This window comes from Dipodomys ordii, unplaced genomic scaffold (genome assembly GCF_000151885.1).
Source record: "Dipodomys ordii isolate 6190 unplaced genomic scaffold, Dord_2.0 Scaffold97, whole genome shotgun sequence".
NCBI classification, from domain to species: domain Eukaryota; kingdom Metazoa; phylum Chordata; class Mammalia; order Rodentia; family Heteromyidae; genus Dipodomys; species Dipodomys ordii.
The window spans coordinates 5040941-5059418 of NW_012267313.1; the positions used below are offsets into that span (position 1 = coordinate 5040941).

Genomic DNA, 18478 nt, shown 5'->3' on the forward strand with positions numbered 1-18478 from the left:
CTGAAAGTATGTGAAGTTCCATATTCTTCCAAATTTAAATAACCATTCCTTAATTGATATTTTTTCCATTACAACTTTAAAAACAGTTTTCTAAGCTGGATGTGGTGGTGCCTCTAAATCCTACCACATGGGAGACTGAGGCAGGAGGCTGGTGAATTTGAGGCCAGGACAAGTGGTGCTATATTGTAAGACTTTGTCTCCAAAACAAAAATCCCCAAACCAAACAGAATAACAAACAACCCCTCTCCACCTTAACAAAACAAGACAGAACCAAAACAAAAATAAAACTTCTTCCTGACAATTTGATTGTATCTTTTTTCAAGTTCAAATAGGTAGCAGTGAATCCCAAAATGTAATGCCAGATTCTAAAAAAGCTATGAAATATGAATTGGGTATCTGGGTGAAATGATTGATTGATGTGATTTTTGTTTTGTCATTTCAAGGGAGTGAAAAAAATAGACCCTGAATTGTATGAAAAATTCATCAACTGCAGATTTGGAGAAGAAGTGTTACATCGCATAGACCTTTGCTCCATGCAGAAGAAGAAGCGTAGCGATGGTTATTATCACTGTGAATCTTCTATTGTGATTGGTGAGTGCCTTTCAGTAGTATCTATACTATTCAGTATTTTATCTTCACTGTTTTTCTCAGTGGCATATTTGTCTAGATAGTAGGTTTCAGCAGCAATGCAATGAAAAATTTGTAGGACATTTTTCATGTGTATATTTATCAGTCAGCATTTGACTAGCTTTCATACTTCTGCACTGTAAATATAATGAAATATTTCAGCACTGACTTGAAATTCATTTCAGCTTAATTTCCTTTCATGTATATGAAAAAAGCATTTTCTTTTGGTGAAGGCCTACATGACCGTATTATTCCACGCAAGGCATTTTCTTCTTTGCTGATTTTCAAGTTAGGATTGGAATGACCAGCGGTCAGAAAGCATCACTCTGAATGAAAAGGTGGATGCCTGTGACGTTGAATGTCTTCAGATGTTTCTGCAAGGAGAAGGTGTTTGGTGAGAAGGCAGAGACCTCTGTCATCCTGTCTCAGTGACACCTGTCAGGTGGCTCATTGTGAAACCAGCTCCCACACCCTGATGCTTCCAGGTGGAAAGTTCAAACCCCACGTATTCTGTTAACCAGAATGGGGCTGTCCCCCCATTGCCAGCATGGAATGTGTTTCACAGGAGCCTGCTCTGCCATGATTCCACTGTGCCGTTTTCAACCAGACATCCTTCGAATAAAACTGTCAACGTCAAGACAATGTGATTTACATGCTTTGAAAGTAACATGAAACTATTCAAAGAAGATACTTGTATGTACCTAAATATTTCAAGGTTTTCAGCCAAGATAATTTCTTTCCACATCAGCATGAAGAAAAGCTATGGAAATGTATGCATTATGGGGGAAAAAATCTTACTATGGAAGTTTACTGAAGCATTTAAAAAATGTTCAAGAGATACAATTTTATTCCTAAGCCTTCATTACTGCTCTTCAGAGAAAAATCATCATTTTACCTTCCAAAGATCTTAGCTATGTTAAACGGAAGATATGCAGAATGTCATTTGAGTTTTATATATTCTGAGATATTTCACATCTATTTTAAAGAGGATTTTCACGTTTCTGAATCTGTGTAAGAAGCTCTTACATCCCGAGTTGGATGAGGACCAAACATTTCCATCTAGGTTTATTATAAGGGGCCATTTTAGACATTCTTGAGGAATGTAGAGTTTGGCTCCAGAGGGAGTGCAGGGCTCAGTTGCCCTGCTCACTGTCACTATAAAAGCAAGGGGTGTGGATTTTTTAAATATATATTTTTTATTGTAAAGATACTGTACAGAGGGGTTACAGTTATATGAGCAAGGTATCGAGTCCATTTCCTATCAAGCATTGTTACCACCCTCTCCTTAATTTTTTCCCCTTCCATCTCTTTCCTCCCCACCTCTCCGACTCCTTCTTATCCCCACCCAAAGTTGTAAAGTTCATTTTCAACATAGTGTCTTGTACATCTCATTGTTACAATGGGTCATCCTGTGTACTTATTTTAGCATATTGTTATTTCCCTTCCCCTCCCCAAATTAGGAAAATGTATATACAAGATGCAGGACACTGGAATGAAATACAATGACTTTTGTGTGTGTGTGTGTGTGTGTTTGTGTGTGTGAAAATACAATTACATGGGCAAGGTAATGAGTACATTTCTTATCAAGCATTGTTGCCTCCTCCTTTGTTTTCCCATCCCTTCCCATCTCCACCCCCCCCCAGCCAAAGTTGTAAAGTTCATTTTTCGACATAATGTCTTGTATATCTCATTGTTAAAATGGCTCCACATTTATATCTCTTTGTTGCTTTGTATGTCCCTCCCCCACAGTATAATCCCTGCTTTCATATATTTGATGTCAGTATAACTTGTGGAGGAGATGGGGAAAAACCAGTTGTTTAAGGATACAGGTGGACCTGTTGCAACAATGAGAAGTACAAGTTGTCATGTCCAAAACGAGCTTTACAACGTCGGTGCGGGGTGGGGGGAAGGGGGGAGGAAGGAGAAGGATTGGGATTGAGGGGGGGGAGGGGGAGGCTGGGAAGGGATGTGAAGGGTAAACCAAAGGAGGAGGCTGCAATGCTTGGTAAGAAATGTACGCATTATCCTGCCCATGTAATTGTAACCCCTCTGTACAGTATGTTCACAAATAAAATAAAATTAAAAGAATGGCTCCACCTTCCCTTCCACATATTATACCAACATCAAATACAGTGAAAACAGGGGTTATACTGTGGGGGAGGGACATACAAAGCAACAAAGAAATATAAATATGTTAGAAACAATCGCAAAAAAGAAAAATACATATGAACCCTTATCTTGGGGTTCATTTTGCCTAACATCAACTTATCTGACCGTTTCTGCTTGTCTCAGACATATACTAGTAATGCAATGACTTTTTAAACTGAAGATTCTGTTAGATGGACATTGTAGAGCTGTTAGCTTGAATTACTGCACTGAAACTGCCAGTAGGGGGCTCTGTTCCTCTAACCAGGCACCACTCACAGTGTCCTCTTCACTCTTGTCCAGCTTAGTCTCTAGTTTCCCCTTAGAATAGGTATTTTTTTTCTAGATTTTTCCTTCAGGTTTTTCCCCCCATACTTGTTTCAATCTTATTTCCCCATTCCAATCATTTAATTAAAAATATAGATTTTTGCCTATTGTTTTTCTAGCATATATGTTAATATCGATATGAACTTTAAAGTGATATATGCATCTAATATAATCTGTTATAATTATCCAAGTATAATACATACTAGATCTTTTTATTTGCTTTTGGATAATTACCCATGTTCTCAATCTTACCTGAGTTTTAGAACAGAATATTTGGCAGGATTTGGGGCACATTCTTTGTGAACTTCATTTCTTAATTTAAACTTTTTAAAAAATTTTAAGTAATTGTACAAAGTCAGATTATGAGTACAATGCATCTTGTTCGATGTCACCCTCTTCCATGAACTCATTTCTTGATCAGATTTAAATGGCTTACATTGGTTGGATTTTTCTTTGATTTAAAACAAACTCAAACTTCTGCTTCCTAAACCTTGAGCCAGTGTTTTTTTTAAGCTGACATGTAATAGTTATGCATATTTGCAGCATAGAGTGTATCACTGAAGTACAGTTATACATGTATAACTGTCACTATGCGTAGCATAGCCACCATCTCAAACATTTGTCATCTCCTTTGGTAACATTCAAAATCCTTTTTCTTGCAGATTTTGAAATCTAAGCTGAATTAAATAAGTTACCCACGTTTGCTATAGTACATTAATTTTAACTAGTGTTTGTTTATACAAGCAGTTTATTCAGCAGTGGAATTAGGGCCTTGCTCTTTCTGGGCAGGCGCACCATTTGAGCCACACCTTTTTTTAGATTGGATCTCACATTTTTGCCCAGGGATGGCCCTGGACTATCATCCTCCTACTTATATTCCTGCATAGCTGGGATCCCAGGCATATCATACCATGCTCAGCTTGTTGATTGAGATGGAATCTTGCTAACCTATTCCTTGGCCAGCTTCAAACTGTGATCCTCCTACAAATAGCTTGGATTACAAGTATGTGCCAGTTGGAAGCTCTTGGACTTGATCCAGCATTTGATTATATACCTTAATAGAGTGGGACAGACTTCAGATCTGGTGGTATTTGTTTTCAGGATTATGTGGTAGAGGTTGAGCTTCCTGAAATTGTTTACAAAAATTTTTGTATAAATAATTCTATAAAAACAATTAGACTTTCGTCAGACATGCATGTTTCCTATCTTCTAATTTGTTCACGGTGCATTCTTGCAGAGGCAGGATTCCAGGTCACTGAGTTTCTTTTCAGCCATCTGTGTTATACCACTCATGGCATTCTTTCAAAAATCATCAGTGGTCATATGCTTTATTCTTAAGATTTCCAATTCATATTTTTCCTCATGTTTTCCATTCCTTCATTGTTGTTGTATGCTTTAAGATAGTCCCTTTTTAACGTTTTTGTCATGGTTTTAGAATTTGAGATTCTCGAGCATGCGTCCGAGTGTTGTTTGGTCTTCTGCGGCACTCAGTTTTCTCTGCTGCTGTTTAAGTGTTTTTTACAGCTTTTCTCTCTGCACCTGTTCCCACCCCAGAGCCTCTCATGGGTTCTGCCATTTTCTCAGCCCTGGGCCTGTTGGGGTTACTGCTTTGAACTCATCTGTACGTAGTTAGGGCTTATTCTATAGAATCTTATACATTTTAAGTTAGAATAAATATATTAACCATATGGCTTCAAATATTTTTCATGTTATACTCTGCCTTTAATTTTAGACAGTCTTTTTTAAAATTTTGGTGACACTGCATAACAAACGCAGAGCCTCACAATTGCAAGATAACTTGAGCTGTGCCTCCACTCCCTTTGGCATGGATTATTTTTGAGGTAGGGTCTAGCTTTGTGCCTGGATTGTGATCTTCCTACTTGTTGCTGGGGACATGATCATTAATAACTCAACCGAGGATTAACACAGAGATCCAATTACTAGCAGTGGATATGAAGTAAAAACTTAGTTTTAAGATTTTAGCTTTTTCCCTGTGCTATTCTCAAATTATGATCTCTCTGTCTCTCTCTGTTTTTCTCTGTCTCTCTGTCTCTCTGTCTTTCTCTGGTAGTTGGGACTGTAGGTATAAGCCACTGTTCCTGGCCGAAAATTACAGTATCTTTTTAGAATATTGTTTATATTCTTCCAGCGTCTTACTCTTTAGAGCTCACACATTAGCAGTCCTGTTTGTTGTATTTGATTGGCATAGAGTTTCTGTTTCTCAGTAATTTGAGTTACTTGCCAACATGGGAAATCTTCTAGTAAAAAGATCTGAATTTTTCTTTTTTTTTTATTGTGAGATTACTGCACAGAGGAGTTACAATTGCATGGGCAAGATAACGAGTACATTTCTTATCATGCATTGTTGCCTCCTCATTGTTTCCCCTTCCTATCCCTTCCCATATTCCTCCCCTCCCTGAATATTTGTTTCTTCTGAAAAATTAAACAGTGTGATCAAATGTTACATTCCACAATCTCCTAAATGGTTGGAGAAGTCAGCCCACTGACCTTGAAGGTAGCTGCCTTTTATCTCCACCTATATTCTTGAATTCATTCACACTTCCGGTTTGGCTGAAAGTCATATGAATTCATCCTTGCAGGCTTGGTGTTATTTTCTGTTCCTGCTCATGTTCCATCACGAGCCTTTCTGCCATCATGTATAGAGTGGCAGGGCCTTTCAAGCATAAAAAATGTTCTAGCATTTTAGTTGTCTCCTAATCAAGACTGGGCAACATTATGCCTGTTTGTCATGGAGGTACAACTCCTTACAAACCTAACTGCACTAATCAGCTAAATTCAAATCCAGAAAAAATAAAACATTGAGTTTGTTCTGGTGAAATCCAGGAATGACATACGGCCTCAATATCTTAGGGTTATGTGTGCTATTTACTTGAGTTGGCTAAATTAATTTTTGTCAGGTAGCTATGTTCCATTTATATTTCCTTAGGGGAGGTAATAGACTAAATGACAACCTTTGTAAGACTTGATGAGCCGTTCGGAGTTTACAAAACTAGTTTATTTTCAGCTGGCAGTCATACCTTAAAAATGCAGTGGGGAATTTGCAAAGTCTGATAGGTATTTTTTTTCCATGCCAGTGTATGTATTTATAACTTTTATAAGCAGAAGTGGAAACAACAATCTTCCGGGAACTCCCAGTTGTTTTAGGGCTTAATGTAATAAATATTATTAAGTATGTACAAGTATGCTTAGATGCCATGAGAGACAAACAAGTATAAGACATAATCCTTAAGAACGATGTCGCATCAGTGCATAGCAGTACTAGATTTGGGAAGTGGAGATGGGAAATGGAGGAGGCATAGAGGAAGAGGACTTGTTATAATAACAGTATGGACTTTGGTAGGATACAATGGGAAAAGCTTAAATTATGCCCTGTAGAAGACCAAAGGATGGAGGAATCCTAGGATTCAGATGGATGGGATTAGATTAAATGGCAGCAGATAGATGGGAAAGAGAGAGACTTTCTAGAGCAATCGATATTATTTATAACAGGAGGAAAGCAGTAGGTTGTGAAATGATGATAATGACAGGAAACACCTTTTGGGAAATGCCTGATAAGTAGGAGCTACTGACTGAGAAGTTGCTAGTTTGCACATACATGCTAGTTGGTGAGTGAATGTATGGATTTATGCATGCTGGCAGCAGCAAATATGTACCAAAGAGGAATAGTTTGTGGCTCAACACAAGAATAAAGAACTAGCTCCTAAAAATAAGGCATTCAACTAATTCTAGATCATAGCACAGGAGGCAATGAGGGGCCAAGGGTCAAGCTATCCATACATAGGCTCAGACAGAAGCAGATGTGGGAAGTGGTGCTGTGGCTCAAGCGGTAGAGCACTAGCCTTGAGCTGAAGAACTGAGGGACAGCACCCAGGCCCAGAGTTCAGGCCCCACGACCGACAAAAATAAAAAAAAAGAAAAGAAGCAGATGTGTCCATGGACCTGGTTAAAGATAAGTAAAATGTCATCATCAAGTAGCTCTCATCATGACTTTATAGATGTTCTTTGACTTAATGGTGGAGCTCTTACAATAACCCTGAAAATACCATTAAGTGGAAAATGCAAGAATGCACTTTGCCTAATGAACATTACGGCTTAGTCAGCTCACTTGAAACATTCTGGTTAACCTATACTTGGGCAAAATGGTCTAACACAAAATCTGCTTGTCATGAAAATTTGAATATCTCATATAACTCAGCGAGTACATGCTCAGTGAGCACCAGCAGCTCAGTACTCTGTATGTGGCGTTGCTCCTTTCCCTGTGTTCATGTGGCCAACTAGGAACTGAAGCTCTGCCCAGTGCCCTGAAAATCCTATTGTCTATAGCAAACTCAGAAAAAGATCAAAACTCAAACTCGGAAGTATAATTTTCTACTGAAAGCATATTGCTCTGACAGCATTGTTGAGAAATTGTAAATTGAATCATTATAAGCCAAAGATCAAATATAGTTTATTAATTCTAAATCCTGTTACATTCTGCTGTTAGATCAGCAGAATTCCAGGCTCAGAATTTATGGGCTGAAACACTAAGGAGAATTCTGACTTGAATTAGTGAATTTAATTCCATTCAGACAGTTCTGCTTGGCAAAATTCACTCTGAAGAGGCACAGACACATTAGACCCATCCAGATAATCTGAAAAGTCTTGTTGTGCCCCCAACCCCAATCTAGTACTTCTGTCTGGGTAGTAGTAGTCAACCAAAAGAAAAGACTTTTTGTGTTGCATTTAGGGGTGATACCTTTCTGACTTAAGACCATCAGCTCTGAGTTTCTGTATTAATCTTCATTACCCCTTGTTTTATGGGCCAGGGAGAGTCCAATTTTTGGCTCTTGGCCAGTTTCAGTGTTTGGGGATCTTTCTGGAAGGTAGTAAGTACTGTGAAGTCAACTAGTTGGGGCAGAGAGTGGCAGGAGAAGGAAAACATCCTTTTCATAGGTGAAAGAATAGGTAGGCCCATAACAAGATTCTCTTTAGCTTCCTAAAATCCTTGAACCTGAAATCTTTTCTGATCAGCATCGAACAATACATTTAAAAACATCTAGCTTGAAAATATTTGCATTGCTCAAGTGCCATATGCCCACTTTCAAGTCACTTCAGTGGAGAAGAGCGTTGCTGGCAGAGATGAGCTTTACTTTTTTCTCTTTGCAGTAGAAGATGTGATTGCAGGTGATTTGCTGTTCCAATAATTTATAAGGTTACATTCTTGTGAAGTCCTTAAATTCTTCTAAAATTTGGTCCCTGAATTTCTGTCTGTGAGGGATCTGATAGTGGTCTATGAGGACAAGACTATTTTATCATAATATAAGACCTTTTGTCTTTTCTGGGATCGCAACCACTATTGGCTATGTTAAAGTGAAAGTGAGAAGCGGCAGGTGGCCAGTAGGAATCAAGGTGGTAAAGTTGGTGTGTGTCCTTTGATAGGGTGAGTGATGATAGTGAGAAGTTTGTGTATCGCCTTCTTGAGGTAGAAGGTCAACCTGAGAGAGAGGCTTGTGTTGAAGTCACAGCCTTCACGATTGTCACCTCACTTTGTCTTGAAAATCAAGGGACAAAATGTTTTTCAGACTCGGCCACTGAAAATAAACAGGCAAACAGGTGAACTTGCATATCAAGTAAAATAACTGAAGGTGGAACTCAAATTTTCAAGCAGAAAGAATCTGGAAAACCTGAATCCATTACCATGAACTTGACAGCTTCCTAAAATGTAGGAACTTTTCCCCATTTTTTTGTTTTTCAGCAGTACTAGGTTTGAACTCAAGGGCTTTGTACTTGCTAAGTTGGAGTTCTGCCATTGAAGCCTATACCCCTAGTCCCGTTTGCTTTAGTTAAGTTTCAAATAGGGTCCATCTACTCTACCCCCCTCCTTCCCCCCCCTTCCCCCCCCCTGCAGTCAGCCTGGAGTACAATCCTCTTCTTCCTTGATAGCAGGAATGACAGGCACATGCCACCACCATACCCAGCTTTTAGTGGCTAACATGAGGTCTCACAAAGCTTTTTGTTCTGGCCTCAAACTGAGATCCTCTGGATTTCTGCCTCCTGAGTAAAATTAAAGGGGGCAGCTACTACTGCTGTGCTCAGCCGCCTCACTTTTTAAAGGTAGAGAACACAGATTAGAATAATGACTCCATCTTCCCATTTTTATCTAAAACATTGTCTTGTGAGAACATTTTTTGCTATAGAGCTCAAACATAAAACACATATTTAAACCATATGACTTGTTGAGTTTTTATATTTGTACACACCTGTGAGGATCTCATCACCATCCAGACACAACCCTTCCTCCACCGCTCTCTTGTCACTTTTCAAATGAGATGGAAGCGGGAATAACATGCTTTTTGATGCTGTATAATGAAACTTTGTCAAAATTTGGAAGGTCTTCATAACTCAGTGGATGAATATTTTAAATGGATGAATATTTTAATATTAATGCATGTTATAAAATCACATCACGTGTGGAATAAACATCTGTCAAAAGACCAAGACCAAGATCTGAATGTAAAGAATGTTCAAGTTATCAACATTTAAGATTCAATATTACAATGAAACTTGAGGAAACTATAACTTTCTAAGTTTTGGAATGGTATCAAAGAATTATCAGAATTATCTGAATTTAGTAGATATTTATAAATGTACCTAATGACAGCAAGGAGTAGGAATTTTCACTATTTTTTTCAGTCTTTATTATAAAGAAGGGTTACAGTTACATAAATCAAAGAGTACATTTCTTTTCAGACAATATCACCATTTTCCTCACTCCCAGTTTTCCCTTCCCATCTTCTCCCACAAGTTATGTAGTTTATTTTCAATATTGTATCCAGTACCGTAGCTGCCTTTGTTTACTCTTTGTTGCTTGATTTCTATGCTGCCCTTAACACCCCCAAAGACAAATAGACAAATGAACAAACAAGAAAACAAAACAGCAAAAAAGAATAAAATCTCTTGTTTCCATTTCCTGGAGTTTATTTCAATAAATATTGTTCTGTATGATTAGATGCACATAGGTATTGTGCCTTTCTGTTCCTTTCCTAAGAATATCTGCCTTTGGTCTCACTGTGTGTGAATGCCTAGAGACCTGTATGATTTATTATGTCCCAAATGTGCTGTTTGTCTCTCTGAGCTTGGCTTACCTCACTTAACATGACTTGTTCTAGGTCCATCAATTTCCCTGCAAGTGACACAATATTATTCTTTCTAGTGGCTGTGTAAAATTCCATTGTGTATAGGTACCACATTTTTTGGGTCCACTGAGCTATTGTAAGGCATCTGGGCATATTCCACAACTAAGCTATTGTGAATAGTGCAGCAATGAACATGGATGTGAAAATGTCTTTATGGTATCCTGGCTTGTGATGTTCTGGGTAGATGTCCAGGAGTGGTATGGTTAGGTTGTAAGGAAGATCTTTGTTTAGTTTTTGAAGAATCTCCAGACTGCTGTCCAGAGTGGCTACACTATTTTACATTCCCATCAACAGTGCAACAAAGTACCTTTTTCCTCATGTTTTCGTCAACATTTGTTGTTTGCATTCATGATGTTGACCAGTCTAAGTTGGAATCTCAGAGTTGTTTTGATTTGCATTCCCTTTAGAGCCAGGGATGATGAACATTTCCTCCTGTATTTCTTTGCTATTTTTATCTCTTTGTCTAGTCCTCTTCCATCGTGATCAGATAGGATGCAAGGAGTTATCGCCATCCTTTTATATTTGCTCAGGTTTGTGTGTCCTAAGATATAGTCAGTTTTGGAGATCAAAGATAACAAATTATGAGTGAAAGGATGGAAAAAGATTTTTAATGCATACACAACCTGCAAGAAGGCTGGAGTAGCCATACTGTTATCTGAGAAACTAAACTCATTAAAATCAATATGAAGAGACAAGGAAGGTCATTACATGTTAATAAAGAGAATGATCCATGAAGAGGAAATCACAGTGGTTAATGTTTATGCACCAAACAATGGAGCACCAGCACCTAAATACATTAAACAAACACTCTTAGTGTTACAGAACGTGATAGACCCCAACACAATAATAGTGGGAGACTTTAACACTCCATTCTCACCAAAGGACAGTTTAATCAAACAGAAGATCAGCAAAGATGAATTAAATGATACCATAACCCAAAAGGACTTGACACACATCTACAGATCACCCACCCATACAATTCACATGCTTTTTAGCAGCCAGAATTGTCACTTAAGTTTTAAGAGAGTAAAGAAGTCCTGAAGCAAAAATGTTTTAAAACTTTTGCTTCAAATTCAGTTTTAAGTCTAAGGAAATCATTAAAAATGTAATCTTCAAATAACTCTCGAATTTGATCAGTATTTCCAACATATTATTCCAGAAAATTAATTTTGATGTCTACTTAGCAATCTCTGTATGGAAATGCAAGCTAGTTTGATTGCTCTCTTCTTAATTTTTCCCCTACCCCTGCCTTTAATTCCATTTGAAAATTCTGTAATAAGTACAAAAGTACCTGAAACTTTCAGGAGCATATATGAAATGACTTATTAAAAAAATCACTATTTCAGGGCTGGGAAGTTGGCTCAGTGTAGAGCGCTTGCTTTGCATACCTGAGGCCCTGGGTTCGATTCCTCAGCACCACATAAGCAAAAAAAGAAAAAAGCTGGAAGTGGCGCTGTGGCTCAAGTGGTAGAGCGCTAGCCTTGAGCTGAAGAGCTGAGGGACAGCACCCAGGCCCAGAGTTCAGGCCCCAAAACTGGACCCCCAAAAAATCATTATTTCTGGGTACAGTGAAGGAGCAAAATCAGGAATAACACAGTCTGAGGCCAGCCCAGTCAAAAAAAAAATTCAAAAGACTCCATCTCAGTCAATGAAAGGTGGTTCACACTTATCTCTCAACTGAAGGTAGGTGTATTTTTGAGGATTATGGTCCAGACCTTTCTGGACAAAAACCTAAGATTGAATATAATAACTAAAACCAAGGCCTTGCTGCATAGCAAGTACAAGGCCTTGAGTTCAAAGTCTCTGAATACCACCAAAAATATCATTATTGTGTGAAATCAGTATTCTTTAATATAGGAATATCTCTTTTGTGAGTGGGACCAAACTTTTTTGTCTCATTTCTCTTGCATAGGCTGACAGGGAGATGATTAAGAAAATTTTATCTCGATATATATTGATTCAGATGAATTGATTTGAAGCTTGCTAGCAGAATGAACAGTGAAAAACAGTGTATCATCTGAGAGAACTTCTTTTTACTTCTTTACTAGACAACTTTAGCAGTTGAATATTTTCCCTATTCAAAATTAACTCACTGGTTTACTAAGAGCTAGGTACAGTTTATTTCATTATTTCTTTTATGCCACAGAAATTGACCATAACATTTCTCATCTTCATTTTTATTTGAAGTGTAAAAGCATGGTGGATCTGTTAATTCCTGTGCTGGAATAAAAGAAGAAAATCAAGACTAGGTTTAACTAAGGGACATATGTCATCTAACTAGTAAGATCAGTGTTCTTCAAAGTGGAGAAACTTTAATCAGTTAATTGTATTTAAAAGCCATTCTTGTTCATTTTTCTTAACTACTTGTGTTTTTGCATGTTTCTTTGATGAAACGCGACTTTTATAAAGAAAATATTTAACATTTCATTACTATCTGTCGCTAATGAAATGGAAATCATCTGATTATTGCCACTTTTTTTGGCACCTGCTTGAATGAGAAGCAGCTTCAGGAGAAGTAACTGAGAAGGTCATGGTGGCGGCTCACCATGCTCAGCTCATGTTTCAGCTCTTAATCTGAATGCTAACACAAAGTGGCAGCTGATGCTAAGGCTGTTTTGAAAATCCATCCTCTCCTGGCCTAATTTCAAATCTCATGACTTATTAAACATCTTAGGGGCCCTCCCTACATAATAAAAAGGGTAGAGCTAAGTAGTAATTGGAACTCTATGACAAATTAAGCATTGTGAAGGAGTAATAAATTATTCCATGAGTTACTTGCAGAAACTTCTGTTTTAAATATTAAATACATAATTGGTTTGTTTAGATTTTTTGCTAGTACCAGAGCTTGAACTCAGGGCCTTATGCTCTGTTGGCTTACTTGTTCATGGCTGGCACTCTACCACTTGAGCCATCCTTCTAACCCAGTTTTTTGCTGTTTAATTAGACATGGAGTCTTGAACACTTCTCTACCTGGGTTGATTTTGAATTATAATTCTCCAGATCTTAGCCTCTTGAATAGCTAGGATTATATCCCTGAGCCACTGGTACTTGACTTTGTGCATTTTTTGTAAATATGGAGATAAATATTGAATTTTGAATAAAAAATGAAACTAGGTGAATAAAATTCCTAGAATTCAAAGTTTGTGGTCAAACAAAGCCACTAAAATATGGGGAATGAGGTAGGAGGGTAAAAATGGAGTGACAGAGGGAGAATTTCATCAAAGTGCATTGTATGTATGTATGGAAATATTAAAATAAAACTTTTAATACAGTTGATATACTCTGATTTTTTAAGAAGGACATAGAAGAAGTAGTACTCGGAGACACTTCTACTTGTCAGCAGTCATGGCTAAGTAGCCATTACTTTCCCTACTTGCTTCTGAATAAATTTATCACCATCATAACCCATATTTGTTTATGTTTTAAGTGTGTTTAGCACAGTGTTTAACACTAGTGTTATAAAAATATGAGTTATTACTGTTAATAGCAGTACTAGTCCTATTGAGATATTTATTGCAATAATATTCTTACTTTCCTATTATCAGAACACTCATTTCATGCTATTTAAGATCTACATTATTCCTAATCTGTATTATTTCCTAAAATTGGCATATGGTTAACATTATGCATTTCAAAAGCAAAAATGCATGCATAGATGTTTTTATTTGTGTAATATTTTATATTTCATCTAACTAGTGCATTTTAAAATTTGTACATAAATATAGAAAAACAGAAACATGGCTTAATTTATTTGGGTTACGAGAAAAAGTTGGTGAATCTGTGTAATATTTTAATAAAAAGTAATTTGACAGTGAGGTAAAAATCACAAAAGACACACTTGTAGCTCTTTAAATTCTTCTCATTGTGCGGAGCTCAGAGGCATTGGAGAGGATGCAATCGAGACAGGGAGTACCAGCCAGCTGCAGAGGGGAAGTTAGTGACTGAGAACCACACAGGCTTGTTCTAATACCACTGCCACTCCCTTGTGCAGCTTTGTGCACAGTCATAACCAGCCCAGCCCCAGGTACCTCGATAAAACGGGTAGTAACAGTTGCTACCGTCTGAGGATGGAATCTGACATCCCAGCATCAGGCCTGGGCTCACACTCAGTGCTCCCAATTGGTGCCATCATGATCACTGTTTTCATCACCAACTGTGTGCAGTTTGTGCCCAGGCAGAAAAAGCCAAGGACCAACTTAAGGAAGGAGAAAAAGAAAAGGTCAGTACAGTAGAATAATTTAGACATTAAGAAAGACTGGATTCTAGAGTGTCAGGAGATTGGAATAGAGTCTGAAGGGTTTGGCATTTTTTTTATTGTTTCTCTGTTGAAAAAATTTTTTTTATTATTGTGAAAATACCACGCGGAGGGGTTACAATTACATGGGCAAGATAATGATACATTTCTTATCAAGCATTGTTGCCTCCTCCTTTGTTTCCCCATACCATCCCTTCCCCTCTCACCCCCCACCCCCACACCCCCCTACCACTCACTACCCCCTTCACCCTCCCCACCTCCCCCCCCCTGCCAAAGTTGTAAAGTTCATTTTTTGACATAACGTCTTATACACCTCATTGTTGTAATGGGTCCACCTGTAACCCTATTTAAACAGTTTGTTTTTTCCCTTCCCTTCCACAAATTATATCAACATCAAATACAGTGAAAGCAGGGCTTATAGCCTGGAGGAGGTACAACCAAAGCAACAAAGAAATCATCTTATTGGCAATTTTTTTTAAATCAACCATCTTTGAAGATGGAGGAGAGAGTACCACTTGTAAGACTGTCTGATATGGAGATCTGAATCACTCATGAAATTTTTTTATATCATTACAGCTCACAATTTCTCTGTTTTGGGTTAAATTGTTGTGCTGTAGTTTTTACCAAAGTTAGACATTGATTATGTTTGTCTTTCTGATAAATTACTAAAGAAGTAATAAAATTCTCATTCTCCAGCTCTGTACGAAAATCCAATTTCCACTTAGTTTTGTTGCATCATTACCCTTAATGGAGGAATGGAAATGAAGTGTAGTTGTAGTGGATAAATGGCTCCTGGTTGTCACATTGGCAGGGGAATTCAGATTCATTGATGCCCTCTGTGTTAGCATTTCATTCAGTGCTCCCTCCAGGCACTGAAGTCATTGCTAACTATTGTACACATAAAGTTTCACTTTAAAGCATCTTCTCTTTAAAGCATCTTCAGCAGTCTGATTTGGGCTGCTATAATTTATTTGTGCAATTTACTGAACAAATATTTGTTGAACTTCCCACATGCTGAGCATTATGTTTGGATTGAAGATCAAAGATGGGCAAGCAAAAGCCCTACTCTCAAGTTGTACTTCCAGCAGGAAGTTATGCAGACAGATGATTGCAATGTAAAATGATCTTGACTGTAATGAAGTTGATGCAAACTCAATGAGGAGATTTCTCATTGTGCCTGGATGTACAGAAAAGGCTGGTCAGAAAAGGCCGGATTTGAAATGGGTGCTGGTGGCTCATACCTGTAATCCTAGCTACTCAGGGGGCTGAGAGGACCATGGTTCAAAGCCAGCCTGGGCATGAAAGTCTACCAGCCCCTTCTCTCCAATTAACCACCTAAAAATAGGCAGTGGTGTTGCAGTGGTATAGTGCTAGCCTTGGGCAAAAAAGCTCCAAGACAGTGCCCAGCTCCCAAGTTCAAGCCTCATGACCAACAGAAAGGTGGGGGGAGGGTTTGAGCTGAAAATAAGAATGTTGGGAACAAGGCAAGGGAAAGGGTGATGTTTTCCAGGCAGAGGAACACAGCAGGAGAAGCTATTTGAGAAGTCTGTGCAGGGAGGTAGTCTCTGCAGATGAATGACTTACTGTTAAGGACATTACATCTTATTTTATAAGGGAGAGGAGCCATTGAAAATGATGAAGGCTGCTTGACCAATCATGTAAAAGGACAATGGTTGGGGAGAACAGGACACTGAGTCCACTGACCGGGACGAAAGCATTACCATTAATCTCAGCAGGTCATGAAAACTGCCCGTACTTAGCATTTGAGTTCAAGTAAAAAAGGAGGGCACACCGCAGTGCTAGTTGACAAAAGAATTGGGCTTAGTTGTGAAAAGCAGAGAAGATATCCAGAATAGTTTCCAGATTTAGGATTTAGACATCTAAGTAGATTGAAGGCCCTGCATCTATGTAGAAGAAAGAAGGGAAGACAGAATTAAGTGAGAAGTTAGTGAGTTCAGGTTTGGGTGTGAAAGCAACAGCAGTCAGCCAAGTGGCATGTTGAGGAAAGAGGGGTGGGATGGGATGAGATATCCGAGAGGCGGATGTGAGATCCGATGGCTTTATGTGTGTGAATAAAGTAGTAGAGGTACGCTCGGAAAACCAGGGTCTTCAGACTTGCTTCATTACCCTTTGTCCTAGATCAGAATTATAGAGGAAGCATGGAGGATTTAACCAAAGGCTAGGATAGAAATAAAAAACCAATGGAGATTACTGAAGTATGACAGATTTGTTTGTTATGTTGTCTGTGGGACAGAAACAGAAACAAAAGTTTCTCTACTGTTTAAGTATGCATCTTTTACAGAGAAAGGAGTGCTGGTATAATGAAGAGACAAAGTAGATCTTATTTCCTTTTATGAAGTTTAAATTTAGTCTTTGTTCCTTAACCCATGAAGATCTTTACTTTTTATCTGACTTTAACATGTTTCATATAACATGTCTAAAAAACTGACAGAAAGGACAACAGTTTGTTAATTCATGGGTGTGGTTTAATTTAATCTTCTGTTGATGAGTAATGATTCAGTGTGCTTTTTTGTCTTGGTTCTGACTGTAAAGCAAATCACAGATGACCATCACAAGTATTATTTTTCATAATGTGTTGCTGCCAGATATATTCTCATTGCTCTCAGCTCTAATTGTAGCAGAAACGTAAGAAGTTACAGTAGCATAGTAAGGTTAAAAGAAAGGTGTTGCCTGTTTGGGCACTTGTTTTCCAACTACAAATTTTCTAAGAATTTAGTTATTGTATGTGATATACATTTATGATAGTCTTTTTCAGTGATTTACTTTGGGGGGACCTTTTAAAAATTATAAACCTATTTGTAGATTCTTTATTGCTCAATTTTAACATACCCCAAATTGAGTACTTTACAAAGAAAAGATATATTTACTCATAGTGCTGGAGGCTGAAAGTCCAAGACTGGACTGCTCCCATCATATTTACTCATAATGCTGGAGGCTGAAAGTCCAAGACTGGACTGCCCCCATCTGCTTGCCTCTGATGAGGCGCCTGCTTGGCTGTGTCACATCTTGAGAGAGGAAACCAGAAGGATTCAAGGGCTTTCATAACAATTTATCCTCTTGAGAACTCAACCACTATGGGAGCCCAGCAATAACCCCTTACAAAGGCACTGTCACTAGGACCCAATAGCCTTCCACTGGGCCCTACCTCTTAAAAGTCCCACTGCCTCAATGCTGCCACACTAGTGGTCAAGCTTCGAAAACACGAACTTTCCAAGGACACATCCAAATCATAGCCCTGTAGCAATCACTTTCTTTAGGCTGACCAAAAATGTAGAGATTAAAAGGCAAATATAAAGCTGGGTACCAGTGGCTCAAGACTGTAATCCTAGCTACTTAGGAAGCTGAGATCTGAGAATCACTGTTCAAAGCCAGCCTGGGCAGGAAAGTCCATGAAACCCTTGTCTCCCATAAACCACCAGAAAACTGGAAGTAGTGCTGTGGCTCAAGTGGTAGAATGCTAGTCTTGAGCTGAAGAGCTGAGGGATAGTGCCCAGGCTCAGAGTTCAAGCCCCAGGACTGGGGGGGGGGGGAAAGGCAAATATAAGACCAGGAGACACCAGTGGTTTGCCTCTTCTTTTCTCATTTTGAGCCAGTGGCTTTAGGACACAGAGGACTGGCTGTAACTCTGCAGCTTTCTGGTTCCATTCTTCTTGCTTATGATTGCCTTAGAAAAGTGTCATGTGACCTAGTTGATCCTCAGTCAATTTGGGTCCTCAGAGAACTATGTTTTTGCTGCAGTTGATTAAAAGAGATTTGCCCCTTTTTTTGGCTAGCAATTGTTAGGGGAACATGGTTGCCTCCAACTTTACTTCCTTACCTTGGGGATACAAGGCAACTTCAAGTACATATCCTGAGTAGAGGATACTGGAAAAATGAGTCTTGGTTTTGTTAAACCATTGCATTAAGA

At 38.4% G+C, this 18478-nt stretch overlaps 1 protein-coding gene across 3 annotated transcripts in view; it reads left to right on the forward strand.

Moving 5' to 3' along the window:
* Positions 1-18478, forward strand: part of Akap7 (A kinase (PRKA) anchor protein 7) — a 125513-nt gene that overhangs the window by 72775 nt on the left and 34260 nt on the right. For all 3 annotated transcript variants that reach the window (XM_013026913.1, XM_013026916.1, XM_013026915.1), the window contains exon 7: positions 444-591. In XM_013026913.1, the coding sequence (XP_012882367.1) occupies positions 444-591 (148 nt within the window). The remainder of the gene's footprint in view (positions 1-443; positions 592-18478) is intronic.